Raw genomic sequence first — 16,765 nt, forward strand, 5'->3', positions numbered from 1 at the left:
AGGCTCTTAGAAAACTTATGAATACCATGTTTGCAGTGCCTCATATTTATTGGCTCCTTGGTGCTCCTGTCTTACCATCCTCTCAAAATAATTCAGTCACTTGAAAATTAGAAGAAATGTGCAAGTTTGGTGCAAAATCCTATATAGACATCTCTGGATTCTTGTCTACAAAGCCATCAACACTTGGCCTCATATTGCATCCATATTAAATAGATATTCAGAAGTCATACTTTTTTCTTGAGTTTGCAAAAAGTGCAATAGAAGCAAACTTAAGTAAGGGATGTGTAATTACCGAAGCTGGGAGAGTGTGCCGGGTCCCCTAGTACTGTGTCGGGTAATTACACATCCCTTACTTAAGTTTGCTTCTGTTGCACTTGCACTTTACTTGTCCTTGTGTCTATTAGCCAGTGTTACTCCTTTCCTGTGTTAAGCGCACACTTATGAAAGCAATGTCATTACACCTGTTTGTACACCCTATGCTGTGACTAGTGCCTTTTGAGTTTTTTGTCTGGCTGATTTTTATTTAATGTTTTATATATTATTTGCTAATAAAGATTTCTACTTTTTAACTACTTTCCTTGTGTTATAGTCCTTTCTGCACCATTTTTCTACATGATCCCTCTAATTGTTTAGCAGTCCAGGATGCACCACTAAGGACTATAAGAAACAACTAAAATGTCTGAACATATTATTCTAGAATGAGGATTAATGTACTTATGTAAATTTATTATAAAGTGAGCATGTACAACCTGTGTTGTTTGATGGCCTTCTTGGTAAATTACGTGATATCAATATCAGTGGTTCCTTTCAGCCAGAACCACACAGGGGAAACTAGTGAATTACCTGCATAGAGCTGGGACCACCGTAACAAAGGCTACCATCAGTAAAACACTGCGCCACCAAGGACTCATGCAGTGCCAGACGTGTCCCTCTGCATAAGCCAGTACATGTCCGGCCCATCTGAAGTTTGCTAGAGAGCATTTGGATTATCCAGAAGAGTATTGGAAGAATGTCCTATGGTCAGATGAAACCAAAGTAGAACTGTTTGGTAGAAACAAAACTCGTCGTGTTTGGAGGACACAGAATGCTGAGTTGCATCCAAAGAACACCATACCTACTGTGAAGCATGGGGAAGGCAACATCATGCTTTGAGACTGTTTCTCTGTAAAGGGACCAGGACGACTGACCCATGTACATGAAGGAAGGAATGGGGCCATGTATTGTGAGATTTTGAGTGGAAACCTCCTTCCATCAGCAACGGCATTGAAGATGAAACGTGGATGGGTCTTTCAGCATGATAATGATCCCAAGCACACCACCAGGGCATCAAATGAGTGTCTTCGTAAGAAGCATATGAAGGTCCTGGAGTGGCCTAGCCAGTCTCCAGATCTCAACCCCATAGAAAACCTTTGGAGGGAGTTGAATGTCTGTGTTGTCCAGCGACAGGCCCAAAACATCACTGCTCTAGAGGAGATCTGCATGGAGGGATGTGCCAACAAACCACCAACAGGTATGCCGACCTTGTGAAGACTTACAGAAAACGTTTGACCTCTGTCACTGCAAACAAAGGATATATAACAAAACAAAGAGATGAACTTTTGTTAATGACCAAACAGTTATTTTGAACCATAATTTGCTAAATAAATCTTGACCTTGTGAAATCAGACAAGGTGATTTTCTGGATTTGTTTTCTAATTTTGACTCTCATAGTTGTAGTCTACCTATGATGTCAATTACAGGCCTCTCTCATCTTTATCAGTGGGAGAACCTGCACAATTGGTGGCTGACTAAACATTTTTTTGCCCACTGTATGTTTTGTTTTTGCACTGTGTATGCGTAACTTTGTTCTGGCAATGTATATATATGGAGCAATCATACGGTATTGTCTATACTGTGCTTTGCTCTGGCCCTCTGCTCATCTTTGAGTACTGAATTGATATGCTGAGCTTTGTTCTTGCACTATAATTACATGCTGATCTTGTTCTGGTGTTATGTATGCTGAGCTTTGTTCGGATACTATGTATACAGAGTTTTGTTCTGTTCTGGTACTGTCACGCTTTGCGCTGTGACTGTATATATTGAGCTTTGTTCTTGCTTTGTACTCAGCTTCATTTTGGTATTGTACTTATATGATACAATTGGTTTCAATAGTGAATATGTGTATGTGCTGTATTTGGCTTTTTCCAGTGTTCTCCTTAATAAATCGTGCACCTACGTGTTACTGAATACACATATTGGTCTATAATGGATGAGTTTAATAGAATGAGTGCAGTTTGGTAGGTATGTTTTTTTGTCAACAGGTAAGAAATACACTACAGGTTTGATGCAGCATATAATCAGGTTTATGATATACGTCTGTATTAATCAGAATGTTATTAACATAACCAAGGTACATCAGGTACACACGCTAGGTGCACTCTTAGCTCCCATAACCACAATGCTATGAAACCGTAGCTCCAGGTGACCTTCTCAAGAGCCCTAGACACTGAAAATACATATGATTGTTTCTTAATAAAAATGTACTGTATGTCCATGATTAGGTTATTCATAACTGCACTGCTGTCACATTGCACGATTACAAAACAAAAGCAAGAAACATGCAAGCTGAAATAATTAGGACAGGGATAATCTCAGTAAATGTTGGGTCAGATGACAAATCTCTCTCTAAATGTTGTCTCTAGGTATAGATTTCTGTATCCTTGTGAGAAATAGTGAGACCTTTGACGTACTACTGATATGGTATCTCTGGCCAGTAATAACTTTATGACCCCCAAACTCATTATAATGCCACAACATCTCCATAAACTTTCACGTACCATCACTGTGATTTCAGTGTGAAAGAAAATGTAAGAACAACCACAACATCAAAGCACAAGAGCAATAAAATCAATATACTTCTCCCAACATGTGATGGATCAATGGAGGAAAAAGCACCCATGGAAACCAAGAAACTGGAAAGAGGAGCATCCAGAGCAAAATTCCATTAATATAAGGTATGAAAGGGACGGACACTCGGAGAAAGCAAACTGTTCATCAAAGGAAGTGTAAACCATTAGTGAGAAAATGAATTAACCCCTTAAGCCCCGAGGGTGGTTTGCACGTTAATGACCAGGCCAATTTTTACAATTCTGACCACTGTCCCTTTATGAGGCTATAACTCTGGAACGCTTCAACGGATCTTGGCGATTCTGACATTGTTTTCTCGTGACATATTGTACTTCATGTTAGTGGTAAAATTTCTTCGATATAACTTGCGTTTATTTGTGAAAAAAACGAATATTTGGCGAAAATTTTGAAAATTTCGCAATTTTCCAACTTTGAATTTTTATGCCCTTAAATCACAGACATATGTCACACAAAATACTTAATAAATAACATTTCCCACATGTCTACTTTACATCAGCACAATTTTGGAACCAAAATTTTTTTTTGTGACGGAGTTATAAGGGTTAAAAGTTGACCAGCAATTTCTCATTTTTACAACACCATTTTTTTTTAGGGACCACATCTCATTTGAAGTCATTTTGACGGGTCTATATGATAGAAAATACTTAAGTGTGACACCATTCTAAAAACTGCACCCCTCAAGGTGCTCAAAACCACTTTCAAGAAGTTTATTAACCCTTCAGGTGTTTCACAGGAATTTTTGGAATGTTTAAATAAAAATGAACATTTAACTTTTTTTCACACAAAATTTATTTCAGCTCCAATTTGTTTTATTTTACCAAGGGTCACAGGAGAAAATAGACCCCAAAAGTTGTTGTACAATTTGTCCTGAGTACGCTGATACCCCATATGTGGGGGTAAACCACAGTTTGGGCGCATGGCAGAGCTTGGAAGCAAAGGAGCGCCATTTGACTTTTCAATGCAAAATTGACTGGAATTGAGATGGGACGCCATGTTGCATTTGGAGAGCCCCTGATGTGCCTAAACATTGAAACCCCCCACAAGTGACACCATTTTGGAAAGTAGACCCCCTAAGGAACTTATCTAGATGTGTGGTGAGCACTTTGACCCAACAAGTGCTTTACAGAAGTTTATAATGCAGAGCCGTAAAAATAAAAAATCATATTTTTTCACAAAAATGATCTTTTCACCCCCAATTTTTTATTTTCCCAACGGTGAGAGAAGAAATTGGACCCCAAAAATTGTTGTGCAATTTGTCCTGAGTACGCTGATACCCCATATGTGGGTGTAAACCATTGTTTGGGCGCAGGGCAGAGCTCGGAAGGGAAGGAGCGCCATTTGACTTTTCAATGCAAAATTGACTGGAATTGAGATGGGACGCCATGTTGCATTTAGAGAGCCCTTGATGTGCCTAAACATTGAAACCCCTAACAAGTGACACCATTTTGGAAAGTAGACCCCCTAAGGAACTTATCTAGATGTGTGGTGAGCACTTTGACCCAACAAGTGCTTCACAGAAGTTTATAATGCAGAGCCGTAAAAATAAAAAATCATATTTTTTCACAAAAATGATCTTTTCACCCCCATTTTTTTATTTCCCCAAGGGTAAGAGAAGAAATTAGACCACAAAAGTTGTTGTGCAATTTGTCCTGAGTACGACGATACCCCATATGTGGGTGTAAACCATTGTTTGGGCGCATAGCAGAGCTCAGAAGGGAAGTAGCGCTATTTTACTTTTCAATGCAAAATTGACTGGAATTAAGATGGGATGCCATGTTGCGTTTGGAGAGCCCCTGATGTGCCTAAACATTAAACCCCCCCACAAGTGACACCATTTTGGAAAGTAGACCCCCTAAGGAACTTATCTAGATGTGTTTTGAGAGCTTTGAACCCCCAAGTGTTTCACTACAGTTTATAACGCAGAGCCGTGAAAATAATTTTTTTTTTTTTTCACAAAAATGAAATTTAGCCCCCAGTTTTGTATTTTCACAAGGGTATCAGGATAAATTGGACCCTAAAAGTTGTTGTCCAATTTGTCCTGAGTACGCTGATACCCCCTATGTGGGGGGGAACCACTGTTTGGGTGCATGACAGAGCTCGGAAGGGAAGGAGCGCCATTTGGAATGCAGACTTAAATGGATTGGTCTGCAGGCGTCACGTTGCATTTGCAGAGCCCCTGATGTACCCAAACAGTACAAACCCCCCCACAAGTGACCCCATATTGGAAACTAGACCCCCCAAGGAACTTATCTAGATGTGTTGTGAGAACTTTGAACCCCCAAGTGTTTCACTACAGTTTATAACGCAGAGCCGTGAAAATAAAAATTATTTTTTTTTTCACAAAAATGATTTTTTAGCCCCCAGTTTTGTATTTTCACAAGGGTATCAGGATAAATTGGACCCTAAAAGTTGTTGTCCAATTTGTCCTGAGTACGCTGATACCCCCTATGTGGGGGGGAACCACTGTTTGGGTGCATGACAGAGCTCGGAAGGGAAGGAGCGCCATTTGGAATGCAGACTTAAATGGATTGGTCTGCAGGCGTCACGTTGCATTTGCAGAGCCCCTGATGTACCCAAACAGTACAAACCCCCCCACAAGTGACCCCATATTGGAAACTAGACCCCCCAAGGAACTTATCTAGATGTGTTGTGAGAACTTTGAACCCCCAAGTGTTTCACTACAGTTTATAACGCAGAGCCGTGAAAATAAAAATTATTTTTTTTTTTCACAAAAATGATTTTTTAGCCCCCAGTTTTGTATTTTCACAAGGGTATCAGGATAAATTGGACCCTAAAAGTTGTTGTCCAATTTGTCCTGAGTACGCTGATACCCCCTATGTGGGGGGGAACCACTGTTTGGGTGCATGACAGAGCTCGGAAGGGAAGGAGCGCCATTTGGAATGCAGACTTAAATGGATTGGTCTGCAGGCGTCACGTTGCATTTGCAGAGCCCCTGATGTACCCAAACAGTACAAACCCCCCCACAAGTGACCCCATATTGGAAACTAGACCCCCCAAGGAACTTATCTAGATGTGTTGTGAGAACTTTGAACCCCCAAGTGTTTCACTACAGTTTACAACGCAGAGCCGTGAAAATAAAACATATTTTTTTTCCCACAAAAATGATTTTTAGCCCCCCAAATTTTTATTTTCCCAAGGATAACAAGAGAACTTGGACCCCAGAAGTTGTTGTTCAATTTGTCCCTAGTACGCTGATACCCCATATGTTGGGGTAAACCCCTTTTTGGACGCACGGGAGAGCTCGGAAGGGAAGGAGCACTGTTTTACTTTTTCAACGCAGAATTGGCTGGAATTGAGATTGGACGCCATGTCGCGTTTGGAGAGCCCCTGATGTGCCTGAACAGTGGAAACTCCCCAATTCTACCTGAAACCCTACCCCTAACCTCACCCCTAACCGTTTACTGAACATTTTCTGACAGTCATAAGTGCCACGTATATAAGTGCCACGTATATAAGTGCCATGTATGTAAGTGCCACGTATGTAAGTGCCACGTATGTAAGTGCCACGTATGTAAGTGCCACGTATATAAGTGCCACGTATATAAGTGCCACGTATATAAGTGCCACGTATATAAGTGCCACGTATATAAGTGCCACGTATTTAAGTGCCACGTATTTAAGTGCCACGTATTTAAGTGCCACGTATTTAAGTGCCACGTATTTAAGTGCCACGTATTTAAGTGCCACGTATTTAAGTGCCACGTATTTAAGTGCCACGTATTTAAGTGCCACGTATTTAAGTGCCACGTATTTAAGTGCCACGTATTTCAGTGCCACGTATTTCAGTGCCACGTATTTCAGGCACTGAAAAATACGTGGCACGTAAATACGTGGCACGTAAATACGTGGCACGTAAATACGTGGCACTTAAATACGTGGCACTTAAATACGTGGCACTTAAATACGTGGCACTTATATACGTGGCCACTGAAATATCGTGGCACTTATATACGTATATACGTATATAAACGTATATTTCAGTGCCACGTATTTCAGGTTAGGGGTAGGGTTAGGGTTTTTTGTTTTTTTCTTGTTTTCTTGTGTTTTTCTATAAAAACGCATGCGTTTTACCGCGTTTACATGCATTTTTTCACACATGCGGTTTTTTTAAAAAACGCATGCAGATAAAAACGCAAGTGTGAAACCAGACTAAAAGACGCTTTTTATAGCAAAAAAGTTTTTGCGTCTCCACATTTTGAGACCTATAATTTTTCCACATTTTGGTCCACAGAGTCATGTGAGGTCTTGTTTTTTGCGGGACGAGTTGACGTTTTTATTGGTAACATTTTCGGACACGTGACCATTTTTTATCACTTTTTATTCCGATTTTTGTGAGGCAGAATAACCAAAAACCAGCTATTCATGAATTTCTTTTGGGAGAGGCGTTTATACCGTTCCGGGTTTGTTAAAATTGATAAAGCAGTTTTATTCGTCGGGTCAGTACGATTACAGCGATACCTCATTTATATCATTTTTTTATGTTTTGGCGCTTTTATACGATAAAAACTATTTTATAGAAAAAATAATTATTTTGGTATCGCTTTATTCTCAGGACTATAACTTTTTTATTTTTTTGCTGATGATGCTGTATTGCGGCTCGTTTTTTGCGGGACAAGATGACGTTTTCAGCGGTAACATGGTTATTTATATCCGTCTTTTTGATCGCGTGTTATTCCACTTTTTGTTCGGCGGTATGGTAATAAAGCGTTGTTTTTTTGCCTCGTTTTTTTTTTTTTTTTCTTACGGTGTTTACTGAAGGGGTTAACTAGTGGGCCAGTTTTATAGGTTGGGTCGTTACGGACGCGGCGATACTAAATATGTGTACTTTTATTGTTTTTGTTTGTTTTTTTTAGATAAAGAAATGTATTTATGGGAATAATATTTTTTTTTTTTATTATTATTTATTTAGGAATTTTTTTATTTTTTTTTACACATGTGGAAATTTTTTTTTTTACTTTTCTACTTTGTCCCAGGGGGGGACATTACAGATCGCTGATCTCACAGTGTGCACAGCACTCTGTGAGATCTCCGATCTCACTTACAGCCGTGCAGGCTGCAGCTTTCATCTGCAGCCTGCTCCGACCCGGAAGTGCTCCCTGCAGGACCCGGATACAGCCCCTCGGCCATTTTGGATCCGGGGCCTGCAGGGAGAAGACGTTCGGTACGAGGTGAGTACATCACCTTGTACCGATCGTCTCAGGGAAGCACGCAGGGAGCCCCCTCCCTGCGCGATGCTTCCCTGTACCGCCGGTACACCGCGATCATGTTTGATCGCGGTGTGCCGGGGGTTAATGTGCCGGGGGCGGTCCGTGACCGCTCCTGGCACATAGTGCCGGATGTCAGCTGCGATATGCAGCCGACACCCGGCCGCGATCGGCCGCGCTCCCCCCGTGAGCGCGGCCGATCGCATATGACGTACTATACCGTCACCGGGAATTAAGGCCCACCCCACCTCGACGGTATAGTACGTCATACGGGATTAAGGGGTTAAAGGGACCGGAGGTCCAAAAATGACCAATATTAAAAACGAGGTGGTAGAGTAAAAATGGAAGAAGTTATTTTATATCTGGGCAAGAAAAGCTAAAATTAAATTTACTTAATGGGAGGAATAAAACTAAGCAACAGCCCATGTGAAAAAGACTTGGGTACATTAATAGATCACAGACTGCACATGAGTCAACAGTGTGATGCAGCAGCCCAAAAGGCAAACACAGTTCTAAGATGTATTAAGAGAAGCATAGAGTCTAGATCACGTGAAGTAATTATCCCCTCTACTTCTTATCTTGAATACTGTGTGCAGTTCTTGGCTCCACATTCTAAAAAAGACATTAATAAAACTGGAGCAAGTTCAGAGAAGAGCGACCAGGATAGTGAGCGGTCTGCAAAGTATGTCGTACGAGGAACGGTTAAAGGACCTGGGAGTGTTTAGCTGCAAAAAAAGGCTAAAAGGAGACTTAATAGCTGTCTACAAATATCTGAAGGGCTGTCACAGCGTAGAAGGATCATCATTATTCTCATTTGCACAAGGAAGCATGAGAAGTAATGGAAGAAAACTGAAAGGGAGAAGATACAGATTAGATATTAGAAAACACTTTTTGACAGTGAGGGTGATCAATGAGTGGAACAGGCGACCACGAGAGATGGTGAGTTCTTCTTCCATGGAAGTCTTCAAGCAGAGATGGTTGTATTGAGCAGGGTGTGGGACATGATGACCCTGGTGGTCCCTTCCAGCTCTACCATTCTATGATTCTATTGAACAGCAGTGTAACTTTATGGAGTGGTACAGCAGTTTACAAAACTTTCCTCAATTGCTTCAGAGTCTTCTATGCACATATATATCAGGAAATACCAAACCAGCCAGGATCTCTGCAGTAGATAGAAAGCCTGACTAAAAACAGTTTAAAACCACAAGAGCAATGTTGACACTGAAAATACATGATTAGAAAAAAAGAAATAATTAAATAAACATGAAGTGCAACAGTTGGGTCAGTATTATGTAGGTCTAAGCAGCAGGTGACTGGTTGCACAATGATTAAGCAGTAGGAAATAAATACGAAAGTGCAAGTGCAGTTAAAAATAAGTAATTCATTAATAAACCAGAACAAATTTCCAACCAAGCTGAGACAGCAAAAAGTTAAAAGCTGGCCCGCCACTGCAGTGAGCAGGCTCTACAGGTGGAACATGGACATCAAGCCATAAATCAACAAGGCGCTAATAACTTTCCATGGGTACATGTAGTGGCATAACGGGCCAGCAAGATGAGCATGGATCATGCTTTCCTCCTTCTCCTCTTCTCCTATTGATTGTCTTTATTTTGGATAGGCCGCGTCTTAGGCATTACATTGAGTAGTACATCATCATCACCATCCTATCTACGGTTCATTGACTAGTCCTGCTATTTTTCATACATTGCACTCTCAGGTATTAATACTTGATTGTGTGGCCAGGAAGCGACAATGATGGTCCAGTAGTCCACTTATGTGCCGACTCCACTCCCATCTAACCAAATGTTGGTAGTGCAGTTGATGATTAACAATGAATTTCTGCAAATGATCGCTGCTCCCTAGACGTGCCCTTGTGATGAAAAAGCGCAGTGCGCAGGAATTACAATCAGGGCAGTGGTGATCCTAATATCAAAGATACAAGACTCCGGCCCCAAACGGCTTCAAACGGGAATCGTGCTATGATCAATGTGAAGGCGGTACGGTTCAGTCCAGAGACAGAGACGCGAGACACAAGATCTCTGCCCCATCTCGCCTCATCTTGCAGCCTGCTGACTGTTGTCGGCCTGCAGATTACAAGGTGTCAGAATAATGTTAGTAAGGAATCTACTTATAGCATTAGCAATGTTACCCCCCTCATATTTACATAGCTTGCAATGATTCACCATGAGATGAAAGTAAAACACTAACTTCTACATACAGTACATCACAAAAATGAGTGCACCCCTTGTAAATATTTTATGTCTTTTAATGGGACAACACTGAACACATGACAGTTTGTCTCAATGTAAAGTAGTCAGCTTGTATAACAGTTGACATTTGGTGCCCTCTGAATAAGTCAACACATAGCCATTCATGTTGAAACAGCTGGCAACAAAAGTGAGTACACCCTTAAGTGAAAATGGACAAATTCTGCCCAAGGTGTGAATATTTTGTGTGGGCATCATTATTTTCTGCCAAAACTTGCTTGTGCATGGAGGTCAATAGAGCTTCACAAGCTGTCACTGAAATCCTCTTCTACTCCTCCATGACTCATCATGGAGCTTTTTGATGTTAGAGATCATGAGCTGCTCTATCTTGTGTTTAAGGAGGCCCAACAGATGATCTATAGGGATTAGGTCAGGAGACATGCTTGAGCAATCCATTCTTTTAGGAGGTATGTTTGAGGGCCGTTATCATGTTGGAATACTGCCCTATTACATGTTTGCATTCATGGTTCCCTCAGTGAACTGTAGTGCCCACAGCTGGCAGCACTCTTGCAGCACAAACCTTGACACTCCCACCACCATGCCTGACTATAGGCAAGACATACTTGTCTTTGTACTCCTCATCTGTTTTCTGCCACACATGTTTGACACATCTGAACCAAACAAATTTTCTTTGGTCTCATCAGACCACAGGCTTTGGTTTCAATTATCCATGTCATAGTCTGCTTGCCTACAGCAAAGTGTTTGTGGACTTTCTTGTGCATCATCTATAGAAAAGATTTCCTTCTGGGATGACAGCCATGCAGACCAATTTACTGCAGTGTGCAGTGTAAGGTCTAAGCTCTTACTGGCGGACATACCACCCCTTCAACAATGCTGGCAGTATTCATATGTGTATTTTGAAAAGACTGCCTCTCGCTGAGCATATGCACTCAACTTCTTTGGTCTTCCATGGCGAGGCCAATACTGAGTGGAACTTGTCATGTTAAACCACCGTATGATCTTGGCCACAGTGCTGCAGCTCAGTGTCAGGTTGTTGGCAATCTTCTTATAGCCTAGGTCATCTTTATGTAGAGCAACAATTCGTTTTTTTCAGATCTTCTGAGAGTTCTGTGCCATGAAATGCCATGTTAAACTTCCAGAGACCAGTATAAGAGAGTATGAGAGCGATAACAACAAATCTACCGCCCCTGCTCCCCATTCACACCTGAGACCTTGTAGCACTAATAAATCCTGTGAGACCTGGGAGGGAAAATATCTACTTTGGCACAATTTGTCAATTATTTGCTTAGGAGTGTGCTAAATTTTGTTGCTAGCAGATGAGGCGATAATGGATGTGTGTTGAGTTATGTAGAAGGCACACCAAATGTATACTGCTATACAAGCTGTACACTGACGACTTTACATTGTATAAATGTGTCAAAGCTTCAGTGTTGTCCCAGGGAAAGACATAAGAAAATATTTACAAAAGTGTGAATGGTGTAATTACTTTTACAATATATTATACTGTATTTATCACTTCCTTGAAACTGTTGGGGACCCTCGAGGACGATGTTATGTTCATCAGGATTTGGACATTAAAGGGAAGAGAAATAGGGAGGAGGAGTAGTTAGTGGATGTTGCCGGAAATTTGATTTATCTCAAGCATAAGCACCAGAAAAGACAGAATCTGTGTAAAAAAGATGTCCACGATAGTGCTGGCTATAATGACCAACCATAATACCAGGGGGCAGAGAGTGACCAACATGGCTCTTGATCATGCTAGATAGCTTGCCAAACTATATGCCTGATTGGTGTGGACTGACAGACATATACACTGCTCAAAAAATTAAGGGAACACTAAAATGCGACATCCTAGATATCTCTGAATGAAATATTCCAGTTGCAAATTTTTATTCATTGTATAGTGGAATGTGTTAAGAACACTAGAACATAACAATTATCAATGTAAATCGAAATGAATATCCCATGGAGGACTGGATTTGGAATGATGCTCAAGATCAAAGTGGAAAATCAAATTACAAGCTGATCCAAATTCAGTGTAAATGCCTCATGACAAGGAAAAGATGCTCAGTATTGTGTGTGGCCTCAACTTACCTGTATGACCTCCCTACTGTACAACACCTGGGCATGGTCCTGATGAGGCGGCGGATGGCCACCGGAGGGATCTCCTCCCAGATCTGGAATAAATCATCTGCCAACTCCTGGACAGTCTGTGCTGCAACATGACAACAGGACATTGGTGGATGGAGCGAGACATGATGTCCCAGATGTGCTCAATCGGATTCAAGTCTGGAGAACGGGCGGGCCAATCCATGCCTTCATCTTGCATGAACTGCTGATACATTCCAGCCACATGAGGTCTGGCATTGTCCTGCATTAGGAGGAACCCAGGGCCAACCGCACTAGCATATGGTCTCACAAGGGGTCTGAGGATCTCATCTCGATACCTAATGGCAGTCAGGCTACCTCTGGCAAGCACATGAAGGGCTGTGTGGCCCTCCAAAGAAATGCCACCCCACACCATTACTGACCCACTGCCAAACCGGTCATGCTGGAGGATGTTGCAGGCAGCAGATCGGTCTCCACGGCGTCTCCAGACTCTGTCACGTCTGTCACATGTGCTCAGTGTGAATGTGCTTTCATCTGTGAAGAGCACAGGGCACCAGTGGCGAATTTGCCAATCCTCGTGTTCTGTGGCAAATGCCAAGCGCCCTGCACAGTGTTGGGCTATGAGTACAACCCCATCTGTGGACGTCGAGCACTCCCACCATCCTCATGGAGTCAGTTTCTAACCGTTTGTGCAGACACATGCACATTTGTGGCCTGCTGGAGGTCATTTTGCAGGGCTCTGGAAGTGCTCCTCCTGTTCCTCCTTGCACAAAGGCAGAGGTAGTGGTCCTGCTGCTTGGCTGTTGCCCTCTTATGGCCCCCTCCATGTCTCCTGGTGTACTGTCCTGTCTCCTGGTAGCGCTTCCAGCCTCTGCACACTATGTTGACAGACACAGCAAACCTTCTTGCCACAGCTCGCATTGATGTGCCATCCTGGATGAGCTGCACTACCTGAGCCACTTGTGTGGTTTGTAGAGTCCGTCACATGCTATCATGAGTGTGAAAGCACAACCAACATTCAAAAGTGACCAAAACATCAGCCAGAAAGCATTGGTACTGAGATGTGGTCTGTGGTCCCCTCCTGCAGAACCACTCCTTTATTGAGGGTGTCTTGATAATTGCCAATAATTTCCATCTGTCGTCTATTCCATTTGCACAACAGCATGTGAAATAGGAAGCAACACTGATTGACAATCAAAGTGGACAGTTTGATTTCACAGAAGTTTGATTTACTTGGAGTTGTATTCTGTTGTTTAAGCGTTCCCTTTATTTTTTTGAGCAGTGTAGTTAGTATATAGTTAGCATCAAGCAAAAGGTGAATAAATGAATATTAAATAACCATGCTTTAAAGAGAGCTTGTCATCAGGATTATGCTTGTTTAAGTAAAGGTATGGTCAATATAGCGCTGTTATACTTGTTCAATTGATACCTTCAGGAAAGAAATCTGCAGCCTAGTTGCTTATTTATCATTATAAATGTGGGTCTCCTACGTTTTCACTGCATTGAAGGGACTATGAGGTGGGATTGTGGGTAGGGTCTTCAGCTCTGCCCCAGTCCATACGCTGCCTCTCGTGTCTGTATCTACTTCCTTTTTGCGATTTTGCACCTGCATTGTCCTAGCCACCGGTGGCGTTTGTGCACATTGATTTCCCGGTAGTCATCAGGAAAATGGTGCCTTAGTGAAGCTGCAAGATCAATGTGTGCAAGCGCTTCCCATGCTTAGGACAGCAGTAGCATGAAATGGAAAGCGGGAAGAAGATACAAACACCAGAGGCAGCAGAGGGGCCAGAGCAGATCTGAAGAACCTACCCATAGTCCCACCCCTATTCACAGAAAGCTTAGGAAACCAAAACTTCTAATGATGATTAAAGGACAACCAGGCAGTGGATTTCTTTGCAAAAGGCATCTATTGAATCAGTATGACAGCACCATTACAGCCATACTTTTATTTTAACATGCAAAATCCTGATGACTGGTTCTCTTTAAAACCATCTCTAGAATGGAAAATTTTTAGAGTTTGGGGGGAATAAAAAAAAAAAAAATCAAAATTGGCATTTTGATGAACCAGAAATTAACAAAAGCTCAAAAAAGGCATGAGCCAGATAATATGTAGTTTTTATGCATTTTTTAGTCTCCCCTAGTGAGGCTGTGAGACCATAGCACTTATAGGGCTTATCATCAATGATCCAGCTGCTGGTCCTAAGACACAAGTGTCTCTTGGTGGAATAGACCTAAGAAGTTAAGGTCATAGAACCCGATGTGAAGCCCAACAGTGGGCAGTAGACCCAGATGAAGGAAGCAGAGCCCATGATATACCTGAGTGCCTAAAATGATAAAGTACAATAACAATTCCACCCTTCCCAAAGGAATTTGCTACCATAGCAATAACATAAAATGTATCTGTAGATAAAGATGACTTAAAGTCAGATAGGAGCAGAGTAGGGAAGTACGACATTGGATATCAACATAAAATGTGGCTTAAATTATAAATAATATTTATGGATGAAAATTCTTCCATGTTTAGTGTTTTGCTTAATAATTTCAACCTTTAGACTAATTATTATCCGATTTTAATCTTAAACATCTTGAGAATTGACGTCAGAAGATTCTTCTAATAATATCTCCAGTGGTCTTTCCCTTTGAGTTTTCAGATTTGGATATAAACGGGACATTACATCCTTACTGATTCCTATTTTCAGAAGAAACCAGAATGCTAGACCATTTCTTCCAGGTTTTTGAACACATCTACGGTACTTTAGCTTGTATGGAGATTGTATTGGAGGAAAGCAACCGGGCTGTTATGGGTCAGGAGGTAGATCGACAGCACATGTAAATGATCACAAAAGCTCTATTACAAATTAAAAAGAATCTATTGTTGGATCATTCACAAACTAAGACATGTACATCATTATCAGTCACATTCATCAATTTAGCATCTTCACACTGCTTTACGAGACGCCTGGTTCTAACATGTAGAGATGAAGGTGCCTGAAGTCAACTTTACGACCATCGTTGAGTTTCTTATACTAGGATTTCCCACTCTTAGTAATTATAAGCTTCCTTTCTTCTCTATGATACTTCTCATCTATTGTATGACCATTTGTGAAAACCTCTTAATCATTTTCCTGGTGTCCACCAGCCATCGTCTCCATTCTCCCATGTATTTCTTCCTTGGACATTTGGCCCTGTCAGATATAATTCTGGTAACAAATATTGTTCCTAAGATGCTGGACGTTGTCATAAAGAATGGGAGTGTTATGCGTTTTGCCGAGTGTTTAGCCCAGTTTTACATTTATGGAGTGATTATTTGTGTAGAGTGTTTTTTGCTCACGGCCATGTCCTATGACCGGTACTTGGCCATCTGTAAACCTCTACATTATAACTCAATAATGAATGTGATGCTTCAATACAGACTGACTGTCTCCTCCTGGGCACTCGGCTTTATGTTAGAGTCCATCTCTCTTGTACTTGTGTGTCGCTTAGATTTCTGTGGGCCGAACACTATCAATCATTTCTTCTGTGACTATGCCCCTCTTTTACAGCTTTCTTGCTCAGATACATCTGCTCCTGAAATTGAAATGTTTGTCCTCAGTTTTCCAATAATTGTTTTGCCATTTTTATTTGTTATTATGACTTACGTGTATATTTTTCATACGATATTTGGAATTCCCTCCACATCCACATCAGGGTGGCAGAAGACGTTTTCCACTTGTAGCCCTCACCTGGCTGTTGTTTCCACCTTTTATGGGTCCATTCTTATCATTTACATGGTCCCTTACAGAGAACATTCACTGAATGCTAGTAAGCTTGTTTCCCTCATCTACACTGTTCTGCCTCCCCTCCTTAACCCCATAATATACAGTCTAAGAAACAAAGAGATTCATTCTGTTGTGATGACATTTCTGAAGGTCTCTAGTGAGAAATCTCTTTCAAAGAAGAAGAAATAAACCTCAAACTCATATTTTTATTAAGATCTTATCAACATATTTTTGTTAAAATGTAAATATAAAAAGTGAAAAAATTCTGATATGTACTGTACAGTATATATATATAGTGACAATGGCCCTCTTTGCTATTTCTCCAGCTCTCCTTCCTAGGATATCAGATTAAGTGGTCGGCCACATTTTGGTAGGTTTGCATCTGTGCGATGCACCTTAGATTTTTTGCATTCGTGTTTAGTCCTCCTGTAGTCTGATACCCCCTAATAAATTAATGTGTGACCAATTGCTATTAGTGAAATTATTAAATTTTGTCCACCGTTTTGTAATTTCGTTTACTATAACTACAGCTATACTG

General features: G+C 41.2%; 1 protein-coding gene across 1 annotated transcript; it reads left to right on the forward strand.

Annotated features, from left to right (window-relative positions):
* The first annotated feature begins 15,447 nt into the window (after window positions 1-15,447).
* On the forward strand, window positions 15,448-16,416 carry LOC143773350 (olfactory receptor 6F1-like). The gene has a single exon (XM_077260825.1). The coding sequence runs from the start codon at window positions 15,448-15,450 to the stop codon at window positions 16,414-16,416; it is 969 nt and encodes a 322-aa protein (XP_077116940.1).
* Window positions 16,417-16,765: the final 349 nt, after the last annotated feature.

This window comes from Ranitomeya variabilis, chromosome 5 (genome assembly GCF_051348905.1).
Source record: "Ranitomeya variabilis isolate aRanVar5 chromosome 5, aRanVar5.hap1, whole genome shotgun sequence".
Classification (NCBI taxonomy): domain Eukaryota; kingdom Metazoa; phylum Chordata; class Amphibia; order Anura; family Dendrobatidae; genus Ranitomeya; species Ranitomeya variabilis.